The 27,674-nt window shown below is 39.3% G+C and overlaps 1 protein-coding gene across 2 annotated transcripts; it reads left to right on the top strand.

The window, feature by feature from the left end:
* Positions 1 to 9,130: 9,130 nt before the first annotated feature.
* On the top strand, positions 9,131 to 27,343 carry LOC100496837 (glycoprotein-N-acetylgalactosamine 3-beta-galactosyltransferase 1). 2 transcript variants are annotated; one of them, XM_031897178.1, is made up of 4 exons: positions 9,131 to 9,208; positions 20,564 to 20,752; positions 23,721 to 24,388; positions 26,225 to 27,343. In XM_031897178.1, exons 2-4 carry the CDS (start codon positions 20,566 to 20,568, stop codon positions 26,450 to 26,452), a joined length of 1,083 nt encoding a protein of 360 aa, XP_031753038.1. In that variant the 5' UTR covers positions 9,131 to 9,208; positions 20,564 to 20,565; the 3' UTR covers positions 26,453 to 27,343. The 2 variants fall into 2 exon arrangements, with proteins under 2 accessions (XP_031753038.1, XP_031753037.1); XM_031897177.1 differs by lacking the exon at positions 9,131 to 9,208 and adding an exon at positions 13,728 to 14,116.
* The last annotated feature ends 331 nt before the right edge of the window (positions 27,344 to 27,674 follow it).

The raw sequence follows: 27,674 nt of genomic DNA on the forward strand, positions 1-27,674 counted from the left end.
CCAGCACTTACATCACCTCACAATTGGGTGTTAATTCTATTAACCTCTACAGAGGACCCTGGCTGGGGGATATTGATCAATATCTGTATGGGAATGATTTTACACATACGGTATATACTCGAGTATAAGCCTAGTTTTTCAGCACCCAAAATGTGCTGAAAAAGTCACCCTCGGCTTATACTCGAGTCGGGTGCCATGGGTCCCTCTAGAATAGCACCGTCTCTCCTTTGTGTACAAATTAGGCCACCTGCAACCAGACCCTCCAGTGCCCTGGCCTAGGCTCCCACTAGCAATACTTATTTCCCCTTACATCCCTCCGGGACTGGGTCTGCTGCCAGTTTGCCAATGTGCAATGAGCGTGGGGTAGTACTCATATTGTTTTTGTTGACCCTCTTCTCCACAGAGCTAGTTTACTGTTTTTCTTTGAAATAAATATTTAAAAATATATACCCCACTGATGCCTCAATTAATGTAATTTTATTGGTATTTATTTTGATTATTAAAACTTAGCAGTAGCGGCTGCATTTCCCACCCTAGGCTTATACTCGAGTCAATAAGTTTTTCCAGTTTTCTTAGGTAAAATTAGGTACCGCAGCTTATATTCGGATCGGCTTATACTCGAGTATATATGGTACTTGTCAGAATGAAAACACTTCTACTTAGTACTACTGTGTATAAATATCTTGACTTTTTTTTTCATGATTTTAAGTTTCTGTGTATAGCGTGCCTAAACCGGGGACCCAAGTAATTTTTTAAATCTACTTAAACAATAAAAGACATCACCTACTCTATATTTTCAGGTTTTGTTCTATGGATAACATGGTACAACACTCTGTTATGAAGTGTATGCAGACTTGAAACATGGTGGGCCAATTTCAATATAGTGTAATGTTTTAAAAAAAGAAAATAAATACAGGTATAGGACCCGTTATCCAGAATGCTCGGGACCAAGGGTATTCTGGATAAGGGGTCTTTCTGTAATTTGGATCTCCATACCTTAAGTCTACTAAAAAATCAATAAAACATTAATTAAACCCAATAGGATTGTTTTGCATCCAATAAGGATTCTTTATATCTTAGTTTGGATCAATTACAAGGTTCTGTTTTATTACTACAGAGAAAAAGGAAATCAGTTTTTCACTATTCTTATCAGTGCTGATCTTCCTATTTGGTTATTGCTAGCCAGTGTCAGCCATACCCTCCCATTCTGCTATGTCATTTCCCTTTTTGTAACCACCAGTGGAAAGTAAACTAGAGTCTTGCAGCAGGTGGGTACCCATTGGTTGCAGATACCCACTGGGTTGGGGGTCTTATCTATACTTCCTATATTATACTATATACTGTAATCTATATTTTACTCCTTTAAACATTTTTTTAAAGGTTTTTCCCACCCCCACCTACTTTTGATAATTTCACTTTCAGTTTGCAGTAACAGTAATGGTGGTCAGCGGTTCACGGATCAGTTGTGGGTCGGGTCAGGTAGTGGGTCCAAGTGAGTAGAAATTCAGGTTCGGACTTCAAAAATTGGTTCCACAGAATTCTAAAGTGAAACTTATTACAGAAGCATTTGGCCTATTAGTTAATGACCATAATAAGTTATATTTCACTATTGCATATTTCCAGAGGTAGGGTTGCCATGTTTCAGATGGTAAAAGTCTTGGCAGGGTGAAGGTCAGGTGATGTAAGTGGGTAGGGTGACAATATTTAGGTGGGCAGTATGATGATATTTAGTGGGCTGGCTTGTGGCATCAGGGGTGGGGTCATGATATGGCGGCCAATGATTGGCTGACCACCATGTTATTCATTGCAGAGTCCTGTCTTGTTTTCTGACTTTGGAAGTCTGGACAGGCAGTTTTAAACACGACAACCCTTGTGAAACCAGTTTATAAAAGATTTTAGTCACAATACTTTCCTGGTTAAATATTTGTAAATGTGTAAATAAAGCAGGCCAAGTCTACTTGATCATGCCCCAAGGAGTTAGATTTCAGGATACAATAAATTGACAATGAAGGTTTTTTTTACCTCACTATAGTAAACAGTATGACAGCTGCCTTACAGATCTGAACATTTGTATTGTACAGCTATGTGAGGCTTTTCACCAAAGTCACATAATAAATAATTAAAGCCTCACATAGCTATACATATCTTCCATATACTGTCTGTACTCACATGAAATGCATAACTATAGAGTAAGCAGTCCCTGCTACTGCTATGGGGCCCAGTGGGGAACTTAGCAGCTTTATATCAATTTCTTTTCCCCAAAATGTAAGTGATTAATTATTTTTCTGGGGCGATATAAACTACTACTATACACTACTACCTTACCATTCCAGCCTTTTATCAGTGCTCCTCTCTTTACTTAACCCATTCAGATATGCCCTTTTGCCTTTTTCCATATACTGTACCTTGCATTAGTCCCCTCCTATAGCCCAGAGGGACAGAGGCCCAAGAGAATGAATACATCTTATCCCAGCCTTTTGCATTGTAGTAATATCTTGTTATGGTGACAGTCCAGACAAGCTTAGTGCCTGTAGGGATGAAGTTGGAGTCTAATGCATGTGTAATGCATGCCCAGTTAATGCCCAGTTCATTCTGGGCACTTATTTCCCATTTTAGTAGCGGCTGTTCTGGTATATGTTTAGTTTATTATAGTGGTTCTGCTTTTTTCCCAGGGGAACCAAATACTGGTTTAGAACCAATATTGGCCTTGTCTTAATTATTGGAAAAAGATCTAGGCTAATTTGGTTACTCCTATTCTGACAATTATTACTTTTTTACAAGGTAAAGATGTATTCAATCTAGAAATAAAACATATCCGGGGATAATCATTTACTAAAGCATCTTTATTAGGTTGAGAAACATGTTTCTTGTGTTCATTCACGTGCCAGTTTTACTCACTTGCCATTACAGGAACTTTTTTTTTTTTTTATATATTATGCATGTCAATGCTGTGAGTATGTTTGCCTTGTACTTGATAAAAAGATAGCAGAAATTCATACATGAGGTGAAACAATACTTTGGGTTTGTATATCCTAGTTAACACCCCCATTTAGCATTTTTTGTAATCTACTAAAGATATACTATATAAACTACAAAAGAAAAGAGCACCATAAAGGTGATCTTTAAGAAGACTCCAAACATATGCACCATTCTTAAATGATAACCCTTTAAATATCAGATTGACTCGAAACCCACAGCTACAAACTTGATTTTGCACTATGAGAGCCATCACTTAGTTTCAACTAAGAGGGCAATTCCCTTTGGTGAATTTGTATGACTGAAACTAAATTGTTCGAAGTGGGAGACATTTTTACTAAGGGCCAAAGAACTGATGGATAGACTTGTGGAGAGGGGATACAGTTAAAGAATTGTTAAACTAGCCTTCCATAAAGCCTGTCGAGTTACATGGGACAACCACTTACTAACAGGAAGGAAGGAGTCACGAATGAAGGATGACTGTATCCGCTTCATCAGCACTTATAATAATCATTGGCCCTCCATTATTACAATTTTGAGAAAACATTGGCATATTCTGGGTACAGACGTAACTTTGCATAAATATGTGGGAGATTTTCCGAAAACGTGCTGCAGAAGATTCCCAAATTTACGAGACAAATTGGTCTCTAGCCATTACCATCTAATGTTCGGGCAGGTAACAGTAAGGTGAAAGGAACCTATATGTGTGGTAAATGTAAAGCCTGTGGATATATGAACAATCTACAGTCTATAAGGGACAGAGGTTTACTTTGATAAAGCCGTTTTACAAAAAGAGAGTGAGTGGATTTTTTTGCTTAACTCTCAATTTCCACAGGGATTAAATAAGAATATTTATCTAAGTACTTTTCTGGACTGAATTACTGTAACAATTCATGTATTGGCCAATTTGGTGGTTAGCTCATATGTATCTTATTCCCGGAATTTGCCTCTACTTCCCCATGCCCTCCCATCTTTACATTATTGTTTTTAGATTTTTATTTTATTTGGGACTCCGTGTTCCCCACCTTTTGGGCTCCTTATTTGTAGTATTGGGTGCTTGAAACCCACTGTAAGCAGGCTGTTCTTCTCGCCAATGGTGTCAGGATACCGGCAAGAATATGCCCGGACTCCTGCATGGCATAATACATGTGTGGGCGGACTGGCCAAGCAACCCTAAGCGAGTTGATACTTTTACTAATTATTTAGGTGGTGACAATAGTAGCATTAATTCCCTGTAACGCTTTGATGTGTTTGATCAACTGTTACAATTCTTCCTATTTCCGTGTAACCAGACAGTCGCCTCCTTGCATCTTTGTTGCTTTTTGTTTTTAGGCAGACAGGGCTGAAATTGCTGTTTTCCTCATTTGCCGTGACCATTCTGGATTGCCCTTTATGATCAATTGCTCTAACCCATGAGTTTTTAATTGCACAAGGAGTTTACGTTGTAATTTTTGTATGCTGTATAAATAAAGGTTAAGTTTTAACAATTGGTCTCTGTGGATCTATTTACTTGGTTCATGTGGAGGGAATGGTGCATATGTTCGGAGTCTTCTTAAAAGATTACCTATATGGTGCTCTTTTCTTTTGTTATTTATACTTACCTATTACTCTGCATGGACATTACCCTCTAATCCTCTTCATACCTGATACTATATCATTGAGTTTAATATTTGTATGTGGTGGGTGCAACCTCTTAGTATTACATACTAAATAAACTAACTGGCTGTAACATGGGCCAGTATTGTCTGACGGCGCTTCTGGTTCAGTCAGCAGTTAACTGACTCCATGTCTCCATGTATATATGGCTACAAACATGGTCATCCTGACCAATATCTGCTTGGGAATTTGGGATTATTGGTATGTGCATGGTGACCCACCGAGCCTGACTTAAATCCATGTACTATGGATACTCGCCAGTTTAGCCAGTAGCTCTTCTTTACTACCTGAACAAGGTATTGGATACATCCACTCAGTAGAGCATGTTTATCAACATATGTGCTAAACCAGTGCAGTTGCACATAGCAATTCATTTTGATCAGACTACAGAGTTGATGATGGAACTGTGCTGCTGAAATTTAGCACCTAGCTGTGTAAATCAGCCTCAGTATTGCAGTAAGAGAAGGGAAGGGGCTTAGCAGTGAAAGACGACATTTTCATAGAAATAAACTTATTTAGAAGAATGTTTCATTGGGTAATCCTAAATAGGAAATTGCAATTTTAAGAATTAAGGGCCGCCCCCTGGGATGATAGGATTCACAGTGCACACAAACAAGCCAAGACACACATACAGGTTAGGTCACATATGCTGGCTGATATATGTCAGTTCTGCCTTTTACTCCCACACTTCTTCCTGTTACAGTTAGAGCTGCATTATATTCATGTGATCTCTGAGGGAGCACACAGCCCATCACTAAATGGTGGATCAAGGGAAAGGATGTAAAAGGGCAATATTTACTGATATATATATTTCAGTTTGGTAAGATTTTTTTGTATAGGCCACTTAATATAATATAAACTATCTGCTGATTAAGCATTCATTCTGGGGGTATAGCTCTCCTTTAACACCAGTTTTAAGCAATTGAGTTAATTATAGTACCAGGAGAAAATAGATAATGCTCTGGTATAGTACAGGCAACAGTTTCCAGTATGATAGTTGTAGCAATTTGACTCTCAGCATCCACAGGTAAAGACGCAGTTAGAGATTGTAGTTTGCAGCAACTAAAGTGTTAAACATTATGGTTTACAATACGCATACTTAGATGTCAATGGCTGCCAGAGAGGTGTGTATTTGGAATTGGCGTAGTTTAACACGAACAAGACAAACGCACCTGTTAAAGTGTTTATTTTGTGCAGGAAACCATACAGTCCAGTCCCTGTTTGTGGCTTTACAGTGGGATGGATAGGATAAGTGCTGGGTTTGGCAATGCATTGTACCCTGTGCAGTTAGGGTTACCTATTAGATCTACCTTTTGGGGAACACTTGATAATGTTGCAGCCAGAATTCCCTCTAATTCCTTCTTGGTTATATGCACAAAACATGCCTTTTGTTTGTACATTTTAAACTCTTGTGCACATTTTTAAGAACTGTGTGCCCAGGTCATAATAAATTCAAAACCAAGTGTTTTTACACAAAGTTCTTTGTGTACACCACAATGTGCGCTGGCCTCAAAATTTGTGTCCGCGTGCATCAGCACACAGCTTAGAGGAAACATTGGTGGCAGCTGTATAGCTGTCCCCTGTACAGATTTAGGCTAGATACCTTGTCACGTGGTCACTATGAGAGCAGTCTCGCCTATGGATAAGATGTTAGTGAGAGGGGCATTTTGTGGAGGCCCTTTGTCTAACAACTGTTATGAATGGGGTCCCTCTGATCTGGGGACCCAGGACCAAGTGTCTCTTTGCCCTTCCCTAAGGAACATCCATTCAGCTGCTTTATAAAGTGTCCTCCTTTTGTAACTGATATTTTCAGTATATACATTTGTGATATCCAAGTTGCAGCCCTTCCTATATTGTTGGATTGCATGTTATTTTATAACTTTTTATTAAATATATATTGTAAAGAAACATTGCATAGAAACATCATAGGAATGATTTTATAAATGGGGGGGAGGGGATACAAGGAGGGAGGAAATTTATTGAAGGGACATGGGAGAGGAAAAAGAGAAAAAGAAAAATTAAAAGGGGGGGGGGTGGAGATATAGTGCAGGTTGAACTGCATGTTAGGTAGAGAGGACATGTTTGCTTTACGTATTCTTCCCCCTGAGATAAGCACCACAGATTTGCTGCATTGCCTGGGTTTGCCTCCTCTCTTGACTCTGGAGTAGAAAGGAACTTACACAGGAACCCTGGTTGGGTGGGGATTGAGGGAGGCGGGAAGTAAATAAAAGTAGAATATCTCATGAGCTTTAATGTTTAGAAGCCTTCCAAAAGCCAAAGGCTGGGACTACAAGATGATGGGGAGGCAGTCTCTCCTCTTAACCGACAGCATTGATATTTCGATTCTTTTTTTTTTATGCTCCCTAAAGAGTAACTCTGTGAAGGCAGAGTATCCTAACAGCTAAAGAGACTTTGCACAGTTCTCCCCTTCAATTCCAACAACTGAAGAAGTAACCAGGTAACTCTAGCTGGGTAAAATCATTTTAGCATGGCAGGAATCTGTTTGTGTGGTCAGAGGGTACCAGATCTCATGACAAGAATGCATTGCACATTCATTTTATCACACACAGTAATTTTGTCACCATAATCTTCTCGGAGGAAGCAGGGAACCCACTCTGACAGATTTGAATCTGGCCGATCCAATGAATAATATATCATTTGAGGAGGTGAGCATTGTTGGCCTATACTCAGACCAATAGGCTAATGACTTCTTCAACCTATTACTGAGTAAAAGCTGTGTGTTCATTATTATGCACCTCTTTAGCTCTGTCTTCCTTAATGCAGCAAGAGAGTTTCCCTCTGCAAATGTTATTTTTAGAGAAATAAACCCATTTGAAATATTAACCAGTTGTATGTAATGGGACATTCTGTAAATTAGGGATTCTCCAAATGCTAGCACTTCTGGGTAATTAAAGATACTTTGATATCATTTTTTTTAAGGTGACAATGTTTTTTTGGGGATTAGGCATCCAGTTCAGTATTCTACTGAAGCTTTGTAGAATGTGGGATTTAGGCAAAGCCAAAACGTATGCAAACAGGGGTGTAACTATAGACAAAGCAGGCCTTGTTGTCACTGTTGGGTGGCGCTAGAAGTTTAAAGGGCCTAGTAGGGACTTATAAGCAGTTTCAATGTACATTAAGAAAACTGTCTTATTTGCAAATGGGCTAAAATTAGATCGATTTGGGGCCCCATAACACAGCACGACTGGTAGCCAAAAAATCCGGTTTAGATGGCATGGCTTGTGGCATCACTCATTGCATCAGGCTGTGCATTTGCTGTATTAGCAGTCTTACAAAAGATGTGTCATAGTGTACACATTGCTGCTTTACAGCTTAATCCTCTTCACAAACACAGGAACATATGCAGTTAAAAAAAAAGATTTTCTGTATTTATTTCCTTTAAAGTTACTGTAACACATAAGCATTTGAAATGTGTAAACTGGTTGGTTCTACTGTAATTATACATCACTTGGTTACCCTAGTGCTAAGACAGAGAACTTTTATTCCTTTTAACTATTTAAGTACACATAAAATAATGTGAATGTTTGTGATTTCTGAGATAACTTGTAGTATATACAAATTCTAGTCAGTAGGTTAAATTTCTTTTGGTTTTGTGAGAATCAGTAGCTCCAGACAATGAGGATTTGGTACTAGACATTCATAGGAATTACCTGCCTATACTGATAGCCGGATCTATTGCATTTGCTGAACTAACATGCCTGACCTGTGACCCTCCAAATAGTATTGTTCCAACAGCATACCAGGATGTTGGGGCATGATTGGAGACACGTACTGCTGAATTAACCCTTTAAGTACCAATTGATCATCATAATCATCTTTTATTTTTATAGCGCCAGCAAATTACGCAGCGCTTCACAATAAATTTAAACAAACAGGGACATTAAAAGTTTAACAAACAAAGGTATACAGAGTAACAATAGGATCAGAGGGCCCTGCTTGCAAGACTGGTCTTTAGATGATGCCCCTGATATACTGTATAAAGTCATATAACTATTTAGCCACCAAACAGCCCTAACTACTAAAGAGACCCACAGACTGGCTAATGATGCTGACTCCTGACTGTCCAGAAATGTAATTTGTTAGTACAAAGTAATAAAAACAGTTAAATTCATTGTAATATCTTCAAATAAAGCATAAAAACATATGTCTGGCCCACTTAGTAAAGTGCATTCGCTTACAAACATGTCTTCAATGGCTTTACTAACATTAATTGTAGTATAACTACCAAAAAGTATTTAGAAATTATCTGCACACACAGACATTGCTCATTATCCACCTATAACTGTATCTTCATGGGACAGATGCTGTAGTTACATTACCAAACTCCAAAAGGGTTCCTTGCTTTATGTATTTGCCCTTCACACTTCATGCAATACCTGGGTTTTACCACCTCTCTGACTGTAGACCTGAAGTAGAAAGACATTTGCACAAGAACCCAGGGTGGGTGGGGATTGAGAGAGGAGGGATGGAAAGTAGATAAAAGTAGGATATCTACTGCATAACACACATTTTGCTCATTGCTGCCCTTCACTCCCAACAGCTGAAGAATAACCAGGTATCTCTAATTGGGTAAAAGTGTCTTAGCATGGCAGGAATGCCATTTCTTTGTGTGGTTAGGGAGTGCCAGAGATTTTTATAACAGGACTGTACTCACTGCTCTTTAATTGCATAAAATGAATTTGTTACCATAACCTTCTTAGGAGAAACAAAGCTATCATACATGGTAGTGTTCCCATTTCTGGGGAGCTGGCGGAATGTATAAATGGCTCAGTAGGGTACTGATTGAAAAGCAGTTTCAGTGTATATTAAGACAAATGTTGTGTTCCCAATGTGGATGTTGTAGTTAAGACTAGAAAGATGGTGTGTATAAGAACACCATCAAATAATGTAAATGTTTTGTGGTTATTTTTTTAAACAAACCCTTCCTTGTAGTATTTTATTATGCCTGACCTGTGACTGACATGTGCAGCTGAATTAACCCTTTTCATGACAAGGTGATTTTACTTTTTTATACAATTTGCATAAAAATCCAAGATATTTTTTTTAACAATTGGTTTTTATAAGTTTCATAAGCTTAACCCTTATATAATTAAAGCTCACTTGTGGGGTTTACCAAGGTAGATGGAAGATATTCTGCCCTGAGCCTTTACCTGGGGGAGTGGATTAGCACTTGCCAAACTCATTGAAGACATACTAACCAGGCTTGTGAAAGCAGAAAAGTTATTTATTGGTTATAACAGTATAACATAGGCTGAGGTGTTTTGTGTTGTCCTTATCATATGTTTCATGCCAGCCCACAGATTTTAAAGAACTACAAGCCAATCACATTAAAGAAGACAGTGGGCAACCACATGAAGCCACATCACTTTGTGGCTTAGCATAGGCTTTAGTGATATATCACCAGTAACTTAAAAAAAACAGGCAACACCTTTGTAAAACTCATACAAACCAGGCTTGTGAATGTAATTTATTGGTGAAGAAGAAAGCAGCTGGGGGTCACCCTTACAATTCTCTACACTCATACACCAAATATTTCAGCAAAAGTGAATTCATTTAAATCTCTAATTTTTCATACTGAATTAGAAACTTCAGTCTCGGATACATTTGCAAGGAAGGTGTTAAACAAAATATATGCAGTATAAAAATGTCAGAACATCAGTCTCTTTAGATGCTTCCAGTGGAACAGTGATCACATAACCAGGTTTTAGAATGTTTGTTCCATTGTTAGAGACTTCCATGAGCTGAGCTAATTGTGGATAACCTGTAGTATAGCTCAATAGATGCAGTTCCCAGGGTGCCCTCCCTTACACAGATTGTCTAGTCTAGTTTAGCTCGCAATAGTTTTCTAAATGTGGAACAGTTCTCTCTGAATATAAAAGATACAGTTGAACAGTGATATTTTGTTTTCCCAGGGCTGCAAAGAAACAGCATTGTTTCCTGGTAGCATAATATCCAGGGTGGTAAAAATTGAGGTTCCACTGTATTATTAAGGCTATACAGGTATTGTAATATAGTATTTACATATTAGTGTGTCCTAAGGATACAGATTATTCGCACAGTGCTGTCACAGAATAAACCAATAGCATAATACTACCACTGAACCTAGATACTAAATGAGTTACATTTAGCCAAAAGTGTTTTCATAAGGAAGGGGGCATAAATTACCTTTTACAGAGCCTTAAAAATAACACTAAATAAAATGCAATAAACCATTAATCTTGCCTTTCCATGCAACCTAGGGTACCGATCACCAAAATAAAGTTTCCACCATGATCTAACAGAACCCAACAATGGTATTTCCCCCACTGTGTGCTGTGACCCTGGCAACGGAAGCCCACTCCTGGTGCCAAAGCAACCATACTGGGTCTCACACATGCACATAATAAGCAAGTGTTGGCTCACACACTACACAAATATGTAAAGCTTAAGATTAAACTAACCAAATACATAAGGTACATGCATATTCCTGAGGATGGATTGGTCTCCAGGTGGGTGGGAGGAGTAGAGAACATGGTGGGGGATATTAGAATTTTATTGTTTCCCAAATCTAAAATGTAGGCTCTGCTAGGCTGCACCGCTAGTGGGTAAAACATCATTTCGGTGATAGTTGTCCTTAAAGTAATAAACCAATCATTTGCAGGAATGATGCACAGTCGACAAGGATATAATTTATGTATTATTCCTAAAAGCAGGTAGCAGAGGCTTAGTGAGCTTTATTGGCTAAATAATAATAATAATAGTTCATCAAAAGTATTATTCCTAAAAGCAGGTAGCAGAGGCTTAGTGAGCTTTATTGGCTAAATAATAATAATAATAGTTCATCAAAAGTATTATTCCTAAAAGCAGGTAGCAGAGGCTTAGTGAGCTTTATTGGCTAAATAATAATAATAATAGTTCATCAAAAGTATTATTCCTGGAAGTCCTCGACCCCACCAACGTTAATGGAAATCAAGCGCAGAGTGGAAAGCAATAAACTCTTTGAATCCAGCATCGCCCGATTGCAAAACAGAACTCCACACTTCCTACAAACATGGGCCCCATGGGAAATGCTAGCCTCAACCCCCCCAGACCAATAAGACCACTGGTGCTACCAATCTAGTAATATTATAGAAACGGAACCTCAAAGGGATACAAATGTTAAACTGATCTCCTACTTACCTCCTCTCCTACTTCTTCTCTTTAACTTTCTACTACCTACTTTTTTAAGAATGTATGTAAACCATTGAAATGTTTCTTCAATAAAAAATTCAAGTTACAAAAAAAGTATTATTCCTAAAAGCAGGTAGCAGAGGCTTAGTGAGCTTTATTGGCTAAATAATAATAATAATAATAGTTCATCAAAAGTATTATTCCTAAAAGCAGGTAGCAGAGGCTTAGTAAGCTTTATTGGCTAAATAATGAGATTAGCCGCAGGGTTAAGATATTATAGCAGAAAATGTCAGAAGCAATCGGGAAACAGCTTGCGCAGACCTCTGTGGGTGATAAATAAGGTAAGGAAGGTAATGAAACCTCTTCCACAGGGGCTGCTGTTGGCCAGACATCTTATTCCAGGATGTTTGGAAGGTTCTATTAGCACAGAACCTCTCTTCTGCTGTGTATCTACCCTCTGCCTCCGCAGTGGAAATACCTGCTAGCCATGGGGAAACATTTCACTTTTGCAGACCTCCATGCTGTAGGTGATAAACAAGATGGATGCTGTTGCCTGAGACTTCACCCCCTTCTCTCATCTTCCTTCTCAGCAGTAGGATCTATCTTTGGAGCAGTCAGTCTCCTGCAAGTACAGCTTTGCTGTAATACTTTCTCAAGACACTTTCCCTGGGCTTATTTTCCTGGACACACCTACCCTGCACATGTAATCTTTCTGACTGGCAGCACATACATTGCTCAGCCCTGGCACTGGTGACATTAATGTATACACCTTTCCAGCTTTCTGTCAGGCACCTTGGTAAGAATATAAAGAGAATGAGAAAAAAGTGAGTACCCCTAAATATCTGCTAAACCTAAAAGCTGTTCCACAAATAAGCACATAACCCAGTCTATTTTACTGAAACAATGTCTGTAGATACCTTTTGCTTTGCCTACAATATTTGAAAGGATAGCATCTAGTTTTTGGTCACATGAATACAAACAGCGCTGTATCTGATTCCATGGAGAAGGTGGGTTAAGTTGTAAGGGTTAAAGAAAACAATAATAAATTAGTATTTAGCATTTTAGCAATTACAAAAATACACAGAACATATTTTCAGTAAAAGCCCTATTAGTCTGGCTCTTGTTGAATATAATTGTAATAATAATATTACTACTGGTGAGCATGTAACTGAACTATGTTCTGGCTGATGTGTATCTGAAAAAAGAGGACTATTTACTGGCCTTTATATGTGGCCATGGTTCTTTTGGCTTATCTGTCAATTTCTACATATATGAGCCTGAAAACAATAGCAGTGGGGAACTGAACTGAAAACATTTTTACCTCCCAGCAGCCGATCAGCAGAACAATGGGAAAGTAGCAAGATAGCAGCTCCCAGTAGATATCAGAATAGCACTCAATAGTAAGAAATCCAAGTCCGGCTTGGGACTCCTCCAGTTACATGGGAGTAGGAGAAACAATAGCTTATCTGAAAGCAGTCCTAATGTGTAGCGCTGGCGCCTTCTGAAAGCTCACACTCACAATGCACTGAGATGGTGACTACACACCAATATTCCAAGTAAAAAATATACAACCTATAGTTGTAAATGGTAGAGTGATTTATTTGCTATGTAAACAGTGTAAGTTAGAATCCCTTTAATGGGTTAAAAGAAAGAAAAAGATGTATTCAATATTAGAGATAAAGCAGAGGTACAATAATAATAGTAATAAAAATCACAACAATACTGTGTAAATAACTCAATACATTGCTAAGAAATGAATCGCAGTCAGAGAAGGAACATTTTAAAAGAGTAACGCCCAGATTTGTGTTTCATTTTTGTTATTGTAACTGTTTCCTGAATATTGTAATTTCTACAAGTCTGACAAGTTTCTGACTGCCAAGCACTATAGACTTAGATTTCTGGGGGTGGGAACTGAAAATTTTCTCCAAAGCAGAGCAAAGGGCACAAGTCTCAGTGATAGCATTTGGCATTCAAAGGGTCAAAGCCATTGCTGAGTCACTAGCTGATAACATTACAGCATTTTCCTACCAGGCAGCAAACAGACTGATTCTTGTTATAGTTCCTTTTTATCCAGAGAGTGAGCGACACCCGAGGGTGTGTGGGAGACAGAGAGAGACTGGGATTCTGCTTCAGTGTGGATGAAAAAGACTGAATCTATTGGTTTGTACATGTGGTTTTGAGAATGAGAGGGAAGTAGAAATCTGCATGTGTGAGTGACTGTGTAGTAAGTGGGGAGCATGGCTACCTGTTGCTTCTGAACCAAGGGAACACATCAAATATAAATCTGAAAGTGCTGTGCATATTCTGTAAGAAGGTAGGTTTTGTTGTTTTGAATATCACTTCACACAGAGCTTGTTATATTTCGGGTCTAATTTGGATCGTCCTACTGACTGGCAACTCTTAACAGTCCGGCATGTAAAGTAATATTAGTAGTGACTGGGCAGCCCCCTACACACTTTCTCATATAATCCATAGAATGGACTCTATGTTAGTTTCAGCTAGACGCAAACAGAAAAGACTGACTAGAGCGTAAAACAGGTGCTGACATTTTATAAGATGTCTATGTTGTATTTCTGTTCTTTAGCTATTCTGTGTGTACAATTATGTGTGTGTTGGACGTCATAGTAATTAGTGAGCTAGTCAGCCTCTATTCTCTGTATATCAGATAACCAATACATTTTATATTGCCTGAAACATATATGTGTGTATTTTTGAATAATTTTTTATTTGCTTTAACCTGTTTTTCCTGCTTGTAACAACTAAAATAGAAATGTTTCAGTTGATCAGTGATATCATTCGCAGGTTCTTCTGGTTTTCTGTCATTTGCATTATTATTTTTAGGCCGTGCTGTTTTAAACATCCCTTTTCTAGATCAGTGAGTTACACCTACAACACTCTAATGGGGGCATGCAAAGGTTCATTTCAGGTCAGGTCCCATAACAATCAACCCACTGGTAGCATTTACCGGGCATTTGATTGAAAGCAAATCTTTAATTGGTTGCTATGGGTTACTACACCTGGAACAAATTTGCAAATTTCTCCGCCTAAAAACGCCGCACAACCCACACAGCCCCTGACTATGGCGTTTTTCAGCCTAGTACTGGTGACGTAGCAAATCCCGTTTCCCATGGTGCTAATAGTGCGAAATAGCAAAAAACGCTGCGTATTTCCGCAAGGTCTGGCAGCTGCCTTTGTGTATACATAGGAATAGGTTGCTGTGCAAATAACGGCGTATTTTGGCAAACGCATGAAAAGTCCGTGGTAACGCCTTTCTAGCGTATTTACGCCTAGTGTGTTTTCCATCGAGACTGTTTAAGTTATTTCTATGGATGGTGATATCGTGCGTTTTTCAGCCGCCGAGAGAATTAGAAAATACGCAGCGTAAAAACGCCTCGTCTGCCATCAGCCATAAGAGCTGTTGCCAGAAGTACAAGAAAATTAGATGAGTTCCCAAGGACCCCAAGGACAGTTATCTGGAAAACCATTATTTAGAAAGTTTCGAATTATGGGAAGGTCATCTCCCATGGACTCCATTTTAATCAAATAATTCAAAATGTTAGAAATGATCTCTTTTTTTTCTGTAGTAATAAAACAGCATCCTGTACTTGATCCCAACTAAGATATAATTAATCCTTATTGGAGACAAAACAGTCCTATTGGGTCCCATTTCCTGGTATTTATATAGCACTGAAACATTTCTGTAGCACTTCACAGAGATTATACATCATTCCCTGCCCCAGTGAATCTCACAATCCCTATTATATTCATACACAGTAGGGCATTTTTTCAGGAGCCAGTTAACCTGCCTGTATGTTTTTTGGAGTGTGGAAAGAAACCCACACAGAGACAGGGAGAACATACAACAGTGCTGCAAAACTGCCATGTTACCCACTGAGCCACTCTACAACTCTTTTATATGATTTACTTGCTTTAAATGGGATATTTGCAGAGCTTTGTCAAGCTTTAATTTCCTACTAAATATCTCTATGGAAGGGATAATTTGGCACACCCATAATGCTGATAGGTGCCAGTATTACAAGGAATTGAAATTAGTTCTCAAAGCACTGACACTGCTAGGATTTGGCAAGAAATTAATTTTCTGTAAAACATCTCTCAGTCCTGGCATTACTTTATTACTTTATTATTACCTTACTTTATTACTGTTATTATCTACAGTAGTTTTTGGTTTTTGACACCCTTATTAGTAAAGCACCGAAGGGCTTAATTACCCTGGCAGAGTTACATAAACAGTGAGTCTCTTTTTGAGCCCTATTCTAGGAGGGCAAAATTTGTGTCTGTGGGCACAAGAAGCAAAGTAGTGTGCCAGAAATAGCGTGTGCCTGTTGCACTTTTCTGGTTGCCTCACCCTTACTAAATTAGGCTAATAGTGATTGAGGCAGGGCTGTACCTATAAGGGTGGAGTATTTGTTAAAAAATAAAACACTTATCTGTTATTAGAACAAGCTGACCTGATTCTAGGGGGCTGATTTACTAATCCACGAATCCGAATCCCGAATGGGAAAAAATCGGATTGGAAATGAACATTTTGCGACTTTTTCGTATTTTTTGTGATTTTTTCGTCACCATCGCGACTTTTTCGTAGCCGTTACGACTTGCGCGACTTGTCGCGACTTTTTCATAGCCATTATGACTTTAATGAATTGTCGCGACTTTTGCATAGCCATTACGACTTTCGCGATTGTCGCGACTTTTTTGTATAGAGTGCTCGAAAAATTCGCGACAATTAGCGAAAAAGTCGCAAAATACCGATCATTACGAAAAAAACGCATTCGGACGCTTTTCTGACGTTCGTGGATTAGTAAATGATGATTGTTAGAGTAACTGTATCCTTATATCAAGTGATACTGTCATGATTTTTATGGTTATTCTTTTTGCTTCTAAATTACACTGTTTACATTGCAAATAATTCACTCTACTGTAACCCTTTCTTGGCACACTCACTTAATTTGGGCTGTATATAGGCTTTAGTACAGGAGATTTTCGTTCTCTTTGAATTATAACATACTGGGAACTGGGATTATGAGAAACAGGGGACAGAGTTCTCTGATCCCCTACACTACTATTTAACATTTTATTCTTGAACCAATAAATTTATTTTTTTTAGTTATAATATTGGTGTGTAGGCGCCATCTCAGTGCATTGTGCCTGAGTCTGAGATTTCAGAAAGAGCCAGCGCTACACGTTAGAACTGCTTTCACGTAACCTATTGTTTCTCCTACTCCCATGGAACTGGAGGAGTCCCAAGCTGGACTTGGATTTCTTACTATTTAGTGCTATTCTGATACCTACTGGGAGCTGCTATCTTGCTACTTTCCCATTGTTCTGTTGATCAGCTGCTGGGAGAGGGGTGATATCACTCCAACTTGCAGCTCAGCAGTGGCTGAAGTTTATGAGAGCACAGGTCACATGGCTGTGGCACCCTGGGAAATGAAGAATATGGCTACCCCCCTTTGAAATTTCGAAATTAAACATTAAAATATCTGTTTATGATTTTAAAAAATGGATTTCAATGCAGGATTCTGCTGGAGAAGCTCTATTAACTGATGTGTTTTATAAAAAAAAAAACATGTTTTCCCATGATAGTATTCCGTTATATCAGCATAAGGTACACCTTCAAGTATTAATTGGGGACCCTTGCAAAATATTTCTGCCTTCTGTTGCAAGACTTTTTTTAGGGATCCCCACAGAATATTTATACAGTGACTTGCAGGAACGGCAACTGCCAGCACAAACATGGATCAGTTGTTCAACATAAATACAAAATGGAATCCAGTGTTTCATACAGAGGTGCATTTCATGTGCCTCTTTGTGTCTCTTTCAATTTTTCTCTCAGGTCCTGTACCCAAGGACCCTATGGGTTTTTCCCACCTGTGTGAAAAAATCCCAACACAGGCTTGTATGGATTCATAAATACAAAGCTACACCATGCTAGACTGGCAAGCAATACTACTCCACAGTTCCACTGGAACCTTTGAATTCTATTCCCATCCTTACTAATAGGTCCATTCTCTTGATGTTGTACCCCCAGCATAAGGAGCAGAGATTTGCATCTGATAGCAGGAGGTACATTTATGGTGTAATGATGGAAAATAAAAATGCATGGTGGGTAACAATCTAGTAACCAACTGTGTCTGGCTGTTGTGGGTCTGCCATAAAAAATTGGCTTTCTAGCAAAAAGGCACACCCTAGACAGAAGTCACACTTCTGATGTTTACACTGCATCTAGTAACCCATAGCAACCAACAATATGTTTATATTCAAAGTGGTAACCAACTAATGTTACCTTCTGATTTGCTGATATGGGTTACTAAACCTGGCACAAACTATGTAACTTTTATTGCACTACCCTTCTAGTGTCTGTAAAGATGGCCACTGTGCTTTCTAGGCCCACTTCCACATTATTACTGAATGTGCTGGGTGTTTACTTAAGCAGAGAGAACAATCAAATCAATAAATATGAAGGTCACAAAGTAGGCACCCTGTCCACTGGCTATGAGCACAAGAAAAATGATTGTGTGTCTGGAGCCAAGCGGCACTTTGAAGCCTAGATAGGGCGTGTGTATTCTGACTGTTGGCAAGAAGGGCAAATTAATACAATGGGTTTGTCATGATGATAAAGGTATTTTGAGACCTGTTTTCCTGGGTACATCTAAATCAAGTTATTTAATACCCTCAGTCTGACTCATAACCTGACACAGAACTGAGCCTGTGGAACATTCAACACATTATGTTATATAAAGAATTTCAAGCCTAGGGAAGACTCTTCATGGAATATTCTGGCTATAGATTGGGTAATATGTAATTTGTAATTTCAGACTTTGGGTTTAACCCGGGGGGGGGGGGGGGGTATTAATCTTTAAGAAAGAATGTTCCATTGGGTAAAGTATAGGGTATCATGATGAAGCATGGTCACCTTAAAAGGTGATTTTTAAAGCTGACTTAGTCTACCTTTAATATATTTATTAAACACTAGAGGGGTCATTAATTAATATCCCAGGCACAAGTGAAAGAACACTAAAGTTTTTAAAATTGCTCCCCTTAGTTCTTTTTTGCACCGTGGCGCTCTATAACTTGCATGTCTATGAGCCTACCACCCCCTAATGTATGCCTTAAAGGACAACTAAAACCTAACTAAAAAAGTAAGGCAGAAATGTTGTACATTATGTTTTGGGTTCTCTACCAGCCCAAGGCACCCCAGCCCTTTAGCAGCAGTAGCCCCCCATCTTCTTTCTGCTGATTCCCTGCACATGCTCTGTGCTGCTGTCACTTACTGAGCTTAGGGACCCACTCACAATATACTGTATATATATGTACTGTATATGTGTGTGTGTTACAATATAAGGCTGACTAGTAATAAATACAAATAACTGCTACATGGCAGCTCTGAACCCAGTGCAATTAGCATGAGAATTTGATTGCATGGATCATAGCTGCTTAAACTTTAGGCTGGTGTAGTAAATACAGTATATAAAATGTGCCATATTTTAGCCATATTCATTTTTAGGCTTTAGTTCCCCTTTATTGGCCAGGAAAGATATGTCAAAGTATTGGTGTGAAAGTCGCATATGTTCCAGCTTTGCTAAAGTGCCTTGTGCAGGGTGCTTTACCACTTTGCACTTTATAACCTATGAGGACCGTATGTAACTCAGGCAGGCAAATGTCCCGGGCCTTGATTTACCTAAAAACTTTGAACACCTCATTTTGAGGATGATATGATTTCAGATGGGCAAATGGTATCCTGCAGGCTCATCCTTTTAGAATAACAAGGGTGGTTTAGAAAAACTACCTTAAAGGGGTGGTTCACGTTTAAGTTATCTTTTAGTATATTATAGAATGGCCTGTTCTTAGCAGTTTTGTATTATATTGTAGATTGTAAGCTCTTTTGGGCAGGGCCCTCTTCACCTCTTGTATCGGTTATTGATTGCTTTATATGTTACTCTGTATGTCCAATGTATGAAACCCACTTATTGTACAGCGCTGCGGGATATGTTGGCGCTTTATAAATAAATGTTAATAATAATAATAATAATATTTCTTATCGTTTTGTAATTACTTGCCTTTTTCTTCCATCTCTCAAATGGAGGTCACTGTCCCCAGCAGGCAAAAACTATTGCTCTGTGAGGCTACAATTTTATTATTATTGTTACTTTGTATTACTAATCTATTACTAATCTACCTATTCAGTCCCTCTACAGTACTATTTCCAGTCACTTTTTCAAACCACTGCCCGGCTGATAGGGCAAATAAGACCCATATACTTGCTGAAATACCACACCAGAGAGCTGCTGGCATTGTTGTATTTAATTTCTTTTTATGTCTGAATAGAGTATAACATAGTCTGTTGCCTCATACATTATGCTCTGAGTATAAAGATGCTTAGTAGGGATGGACAAAATGTTTCACCAGGCATGGATTCGTGGCAAATTTCCACTACTTTTTTTGCAAAACGGATGAAAAAAATTGTAGCAAGCGGAAACATTCAAAATTGTTGTCCGGTGACAAAAAAAATGTTTTTTTGCTGCGCGACATTTTCGCCGCTTCGCAAATTTTTCACCATGCTAATTTTATGGCAAAGCGAAACAGGGCAGATTCGCTTATCACTAATGCTTAGCTCAATTAAATCCAAATATAGAGGAGAGCACCATAAAGCAGAATTCTGCTAAAATGCTATTTATTTCAGACCTTAGCTTAGCTCAATTAGCCTTGCAACTAGTTGATATCCAAAACCTTTTCTTTACAGCAATGTCAATTACATGTGCCAAGGTGGCATGGCTACCGTTGACTTTGGGAACTGCCATTGGCTTCTTAATGACTTTCTACTTGGTTCAAATAATTTTGGAGAGAAATTCACTGCCTCCATTAGTTATTCGTTCATGGAAGAATAATGAACTACTACCAGAGGATGGAATCTCCCATTTTCATCTTCCAGGTAATTAATTAATTAAGTAATAATAATACTTAGAAATATATCAAAGATGCTCTTCTTTCTTAATTTTGTATTAAAAAGTTTGGGCATTGCTAGTCTAATTGTATATAATTGTGTATTTTGTAGATCAGTGCTGTCCAACTTTTCTGGTAGAGGGCCGATAATGGAAGCCAGTTTTGATCCCTTCCTATTTTAAACCACACTTATGTTTTTACAAGAGCAGTACATAATTAAACACCTTAGGGAGCATATAATTACTATTTCCAAATGCTAACAAACTTCCAGAACAAACCCCTGCCAGGTTCACCTCCCACAGGCAACATAGGGCAGGCAGAGTATGGCACACACAGTCAGCATTGGGCAGGTATAGTATGGCACACACAGGCAGCATAGTGCAGGCAGAGTATGGCACACACAGGCAGGGTAGGGCAGGCAGAGTATGGCACACACAGGCAGGGTAGGGCAGGGAGAGTATGGCACACACAGGCAGTATAGGGCAGCCAGAGTAAAGCACACACAGGCAGCATAGGGTAGGCATAGTATGACACATGCAGGCAGGCACTTTGCCGGCGCTCCCACTTCTGACTGTTCCTCCCCTGACACGTTCAATTTATACGCGCTCGGGGAGGATGTCAGGTGGGGGCCCTGCGGGGGTGTTAGGGGGGCCCCTGGGGGGGGTAGGGGATAGCCGGTGGGGGCACCTGCAGGGACCCTGGGGTGGGAGCCCCGGTGGGCCCTGCATCCCCCAGTCCGACCCTGCAGGCAGGGTAGGGCAGGCAGAGTATGGCACACACAGGCAGCATAGGGCAGGCAGAGTATGGCATATGCAGGCAGGGTAGGGTAGGCAGAGTACTGCCTGTGTGCCATACTCTCCCTGCCCTACCCTGTCAATGTGTGCAATACTATGCCTGCCCTATGCTGCATGTGTGTGCCATACTCTGTCTGCCCTATACTGCCTGTGTGTGCCATATTCTGCCTGCCCTATGTTGCCTGTGTGCCGTACTCTGTCTGTCCTATGCTGCTTGTGTGTAATGTATCCAAAATTGCACAAAATACCGGCACAACAGGATTTGTTTTAGCGGGATAAACCCTGCTGATTTTAATAGTAGCAAACCATTACATGGTTTGCTACTATTAAAATCAGCAGGGTTTATCCCGCTAAAACAAATCCTGTTGTGCCGGTATTTTGTGCAATTTTGGATCGTGGTGGAGAGTACCGACGTCTCTAAAAGTTCTGTGCACCAGGTGGAACAGAGTGGAAAGGCCAGGGTGTGCTGGTGAGTGTTTATTGTGTGTAATGTATGACACACACGCAGCATAGGGCAGGCAGAGTATGGCAAACACAGGCAGCCTAAAGTGACACTGCTCCTACAGTCTGCCTGAGGTGTGAACAAGTGAACAATGTGGGTGCTTACAATCTGAACCTGAGGTGTGAACAATGCAGTGGGTAAACAGTTCAGGGATTAAAACATGTTTAAACAATACAGGGGGATTACAGCCTGAATCTGAGGTGTGAGCCAGTTAATCTCAGTACTGATACCATTTAATGCTTACACAAAGGTAAGCAGTCACAGCAGCCAGACAGGTGGAAGGCCACACAAAAGGGGGACAGCACTGTTGTAGATCTTGTAAGTCAGTACTGTCTAACTGGAGGCTCACGGGTGAGATGTGGCCCTCCAAATTTTTATCTAGCCCTGGTCACAAGGAATCTATTGACTATATTGCATGACATCATCATTTTTATTCAATCTGGCCCTCAAATGTGCGGTATTAGAAATAATTGCATGGCTGCATATAATAATTTGGATAGCACTGTTTTAAGCAAAAGATGTGTGGTGTAAATGGTATTCCATTTATCTGATGAATCTAACAGACTGATAGTAATAAGCAAGTTGCAAGTCAATCAGTGTTTTTTCGAGCAACATTTTCTTATCATTTTCTTAACTTTTTTTTACTGCACAACTTTTTTTTTATCCATTGAGGTCTATTGGCATTTTTTTTGCAGTGAAACCTCATTACTACAAACTGGTAAAAACTAAATCTAGTCTCTGCACTGCTGGCGCTTTATTTAATTGGGTAACAACTGCTTAAAAAACCTGATTTACAAATAGAAGTTTAGTAGCGACCCCATGTGGAGGTTACATGAAGTAAAGATCAGTAGAGATGGAGTGGCACAGCCATCATGGTTTGGTTTATTCACAAACATGGTATACTGGAGTTTTACACCCAGCAGCCTGAAGAAAGTAGTGTAACATAATATTACCTTACAGATTATTTTAAAAAAGCACTTTGCCCATTTTTGTTATAAATTGTGGCAATAACATCCAATATATCAAATATTTATGGACAATTTTTTTAACAGAAATGTATTTTTCATTAAATGTAGTGGCGAGTATAAACACGAGAACATCTCCTTCATCTCCTTATCTGAGCTTTCACAAATTAGGAAAAATGCTACTCAAAGGTTTTTATATGTATGAATGGATAGACCAGGAGCTAATATATTCAGAATATCCTATTTCAAGGCACTGAGGCCCAGAGGTGTCAGAAGGCACTCTGGGGATAAGAGTGGCAGTAGTTATTGTGTTTTTTGATAGATGGTGACAGGCCTGGACAGGGATTCAAAATAGGCCTTGTTATAGTACACAGAGGCCCAACACAGTCCCCCACAGGCTCAATAGTATGACATCTTACAACAGTATGATCCTTTACACAAGGTCATATGGCAACCAGTTTTAGTAGTGAAAATTCAAATACAGAGCTGCTTTTAAATAGTCGGTGAGAAGTTAAAGTGGATGTGCTGTAATGTTTGGTATTGAGAAAAACCTAAATCATTTTCAAAGTGTGCAGTGTCCCAACCATGTATATTCAATATTTTGTGATAATGACTTACTGTTTAACATTACTATGCAAATGTTGTAGATATTAATGATTTCTTATTACTAAATATGTCTTTACTTGTACACCACAGAAGATACCAGTGCAAGCGAGGAACTCTACAATAAGGTCAGAGTGCTTTGTTGGATCATGACTGGACCATCAAACCTACAGACCAAAGCAATTCATGTGAAGAATACATGGACCCGTCACTGCAATGTAGCACTATTCATGAGCTCCGTCACCGATAAAGAATTCCCTACAATTGGCCTTGGAACTGGGGAAGGCAGAGACAAACTTTACTGGAAAACAATACGTGCCTTCCATTACGCACACAAGTACTACCTGAATGAGACAGACTGGTTCTTCAAGGGAGATGATGATACATTTGTCATTTTGGAAAATATGCGATGGATGCTTTCAAATTATACCGCTGACCAACCCATTTACTTTGGGAAGCGCTTCAAACCATATATCAAGCAGGGCTACATGAGTGGAGGAGCTGGATATGTTCTTAGCAGGGAAGCCCTTATTCGCTTTGTAGAAGGTTTCCGTACTGGTATCTGCACACACACAACCTCAACAGAAGATGTTGCAATAGGTAACTGCATGCAGCTAATGGGAGTGATAGCTGGGGACTCAAGGGACACAGAGAAACGAGAGACCTTCCATCCTTTTTCCCCTGAAGGCCATATCACCATGAAGTTTGTTGATTCCAAGTCATTCTGGTACTGGAGCTACTGTGTCTATCCTATAGTAGAGGTTAGTGTTCAAAGTACATATGAGTTTAAGACATATTTTTTATATATAAAATGTTACATTATTTATCGACATGTTTCTGCCTGTTTTACAATAATGGGGCTACAAGTGATAAACTGGAATATTGCTCATCTCATGCACATAGCTATAGCTAGCATTATATACTATACATATTATCCCTTCATGCCAACGAGATACTAATCTTATACACATATTGAAGGTAAAAAGATCTGGTAAAAAGATAAACTGTCTGGGTACATAGTTTGTATAAAGCATGTATAAGCTGCAACACTATCAGGGCAGTTCCCTTGCACCAGTGCCAACTAAGTGAAATTGTTTTATTTAGGAAATGTGTATGTATGCTTGTTATTATTTCTTCTGCTAAACAAGGCAACATTGAAAATTGAAAGTAAAGTCATATTCATACTTTCTGATTCCTGCAAGCACAATAGAAACATATTAGCAATCCATTGAGAAGCACTGTAGATAATGAGCTGCTCTTTATCTAAAAGCTTAGCAGGTTGCAGCTTATTGAAGAATGGGTTTGTTTATACAGAGGGCTTCTCAGTGGACTGCTTATTTTTATAAATTTATAATTTTCTACATAGTAAAGGATGGCTTGGCTGTGGATTTGGTAAGTATAGGAGCTAGGGAGAGGAGAAAGGGGCAGATTAGCGGCAGGCCAGGGGTAGATGGAGTAGTTTTTTTCCGGAATTTGTAATACCGGCCCAGCCTCGGTTGGTTTTTTACCAGCTAGGTCAGTGAAATACCGGCCAGGTGGCAACCCTAATCCCTAAGGTACCATTTTAGCAACCAGCCACAGACTGTGTATTTTCTTTAGAACCCCATATTTAAGGTTAGTGTTCATGACAGCTATAAAAAGGTTAAATAAAATCCTTGGACCCTGTTGCTTTTTCTATTTTTTTTAACTTATACCCACAAGTCATTCCCCATGATAGATTATACTATATATCATTTAAACTCTAGTGTTATTGTCTCTTTACATTTATCTATAGTACATTGAGCAACATCTCCATGTTCTTATGTCTTTTCCAGCTATTCATATTAACATGGAAGCAAGAAAAATGAAAAGCACTGGAGTAAAAAAATAGTTACATAGTTAATTTGTGTTAAAAAAAGACCAAAGTCCATCAAGTTCAAACCTTTCAAACATATCCCAGTGCACATATACACACATACTTATAACAATCTATCTGTACACTCACATATATAAACTATATATATACCAATATCTATACTAATTATAGATTTTAGTATCACATTAGCCTTGTTTACTTAGTACAGAACAAGCCCAATGGCTACACTATACTGTGATATGTTAGTATATGTACCAAACAGGACATCTTTTACATTGAATGGGGAGCCCTAAAAACATTCCTTAATGGGGTCAAATAACATCTAGTTATTGTATATGATTGACCCAGTTATTGGTAAGGTACAGTTGCCACCATCCCCTATCTCAAGTGGATTAAATATACTTTGTGGTGAAAGCGCCCATGAATCTATGTTTATTAGGCTAAATATATCAGAACAGGGACGGGCCGAGCCGACCGGGCGCCCTAGGCAACCCGGTCGGCCAACTCGCCCCCGTAACCTGCGCTATTGCAGGGCTGCAATGCATATCGATAGTTCATTGCCCCCACTGCATAATGACAAGCGGCGGGGGCAATGAAAACGGAGCACAGACCAATCATTGCGCCCTAGGCAGCTGCCTCTTCTGCCTACCCCTAGTTCCGGCCCTGCATCAGAACACCTGTTCACCTTTGTTTTAGTGTTTTTCTTCCAATATAATAAGTACTTTTGTTTTTTTGTTTGCAGGGCCCTCAGTGCTGCTCAGATCTGGCCATATCCTTTCATTATATTAGTCCTGAACACATGTACACTTTGGAATATTTAACATACCATCTCCGGGCATATGGATACCATTATCGTTATCAACCGTCATTACCAAAGAATGCAGATAAGCTCCCTGTTTACATTCAGAATGAAGCTGTGATACCTAATAGAACCGTATCTGACTTCTTAGAACCACCAATGGGTTCATAAAGAATCAAGGCAATTAGGACCTACAATTAACTCTTAGTATGACATCCTTCATGACTGTCATCACTTTTTTATGGTTTATTATTTACATTTTTGTTTTGCAACTCCCCACTTTGGAATTGTAGTTATCCATTTTATTGATGGGCTGACAGTTTGATTTGCTTGTTTGGTGTTGCAGCCAAGTGAGACCTTAAGCCAATTTGGCCAGCAACATGCTGGGCCAAATTGAGATGATCTGATCATATGGTCCCCAGGCCAATGCTTGGAATAAAATGAAGGCATACAAAGACCTGTCTGGAGAAGACTGCATCAAGATGCTAATGCATTTCTTGCCTAAAAGGTATTTTCAAACCTGCCTGACAGATATAATTTAAACAGGCTCTCAGAACGGCCAGTACTTGGCCCAATAACCTGTGTGTTTAACCTGGAGGGACCAAGTTGGCAACTTTTATTGACCTGTAAATAGACTGCTTTAAACTCAATTAACTTTGAAACCAAGCTTTTATTTGAATGTCAGATTAAAAAAATATAGGCACAAAAGCAAAAGCAAAGAAAAGAAACTAAAACTGTAATAATCAACATCCAACCACACTAAAGTCCTGCCGTAGGTCAGGTACCCCTGGGTTACAAACAAAAGTGTTCATAACCTGTGTTGTGGAAAGGACTTGAGATGTAGTTATGTGTGCAGGTTGGTGAGTTGCATTACAGGTCTCGTGTAGAGATTTTTTCCACTAAAACATGGAATAATTCAGCCTATGAAGATGGACTTGTAATATAATGTTTAGCTGGTTCTTTCTGGATTAGACTGATATGTTAAGCAAATGCATAATATTTCACTAAAGGGTTAAGGCTGATGCCACACGAGGCGTAGGGCTGATATTTTCGGCAAGCGGAAAACGCTTGGCGAAAATTCAGCCCTACGCCTGCTACTTGTGCCTGCACCCGAATGAATGAGATACGCTCGGGTGCAGGCACATGTAGCCGATATATGCATGAAAACGCGAGACTTTGCATTCTCATGCGTTTTCGTGCGTATATCGGCTACATGTGCCTGCACTCAAGCATATCTCATTCATTCGGGTGCAGGCACAAGTAGCAGGCGTAGGGCTGAATTTTCGCCAAGCGTTTTTCCGCTTGCTGAAAATATCAGCCCTACGCCTCGTGTGGCATCAGCCTAAAAGACCAGAGTCATGCTATAATTGCTGGTGAAGCAAAGACATAATAG

The sequence above is a fragment of the Xenopus tropicalis genome, chromosome 2 (genome assembly GCF_000004195.4).
Source record: "Xenopus tropicalis strain Nigerian chromosome 2, UCB_Xtro_10.0, whole genome shotgun sequence".
Lineage (NCBI taxonomy): Eukaryota > Metazoa > Chordata > Amphibia > Anura > Pipidae > Xenopus > Xenopus tropicalis.

Excerpts from the sequence above, each read along its gene's own strand:
- LOC100496837 (XM_031897178.1), top strand. The coding sequence starts at position 20,566 with ATGTCAATTACATGTGCCAAGGTGGCATGGCTACCGTTGACTTTGGGA. Across the intron at positions 20,753-23,720 it reads CTCCCATTTTCATCTTCCAG|AAGATACCAGTGCAAGCGAG; the intron begins GTAATTAATTAA and ends TGTACACCACAG. Across the intron at positions 24,389-26,224 it reads GTGTCTATCCTATAGTAGAG|GGCCCTCAGTGCTGCTCAGA; the intron begins GTTAGTGTTCAA and ends TTTTGTTTGCAG.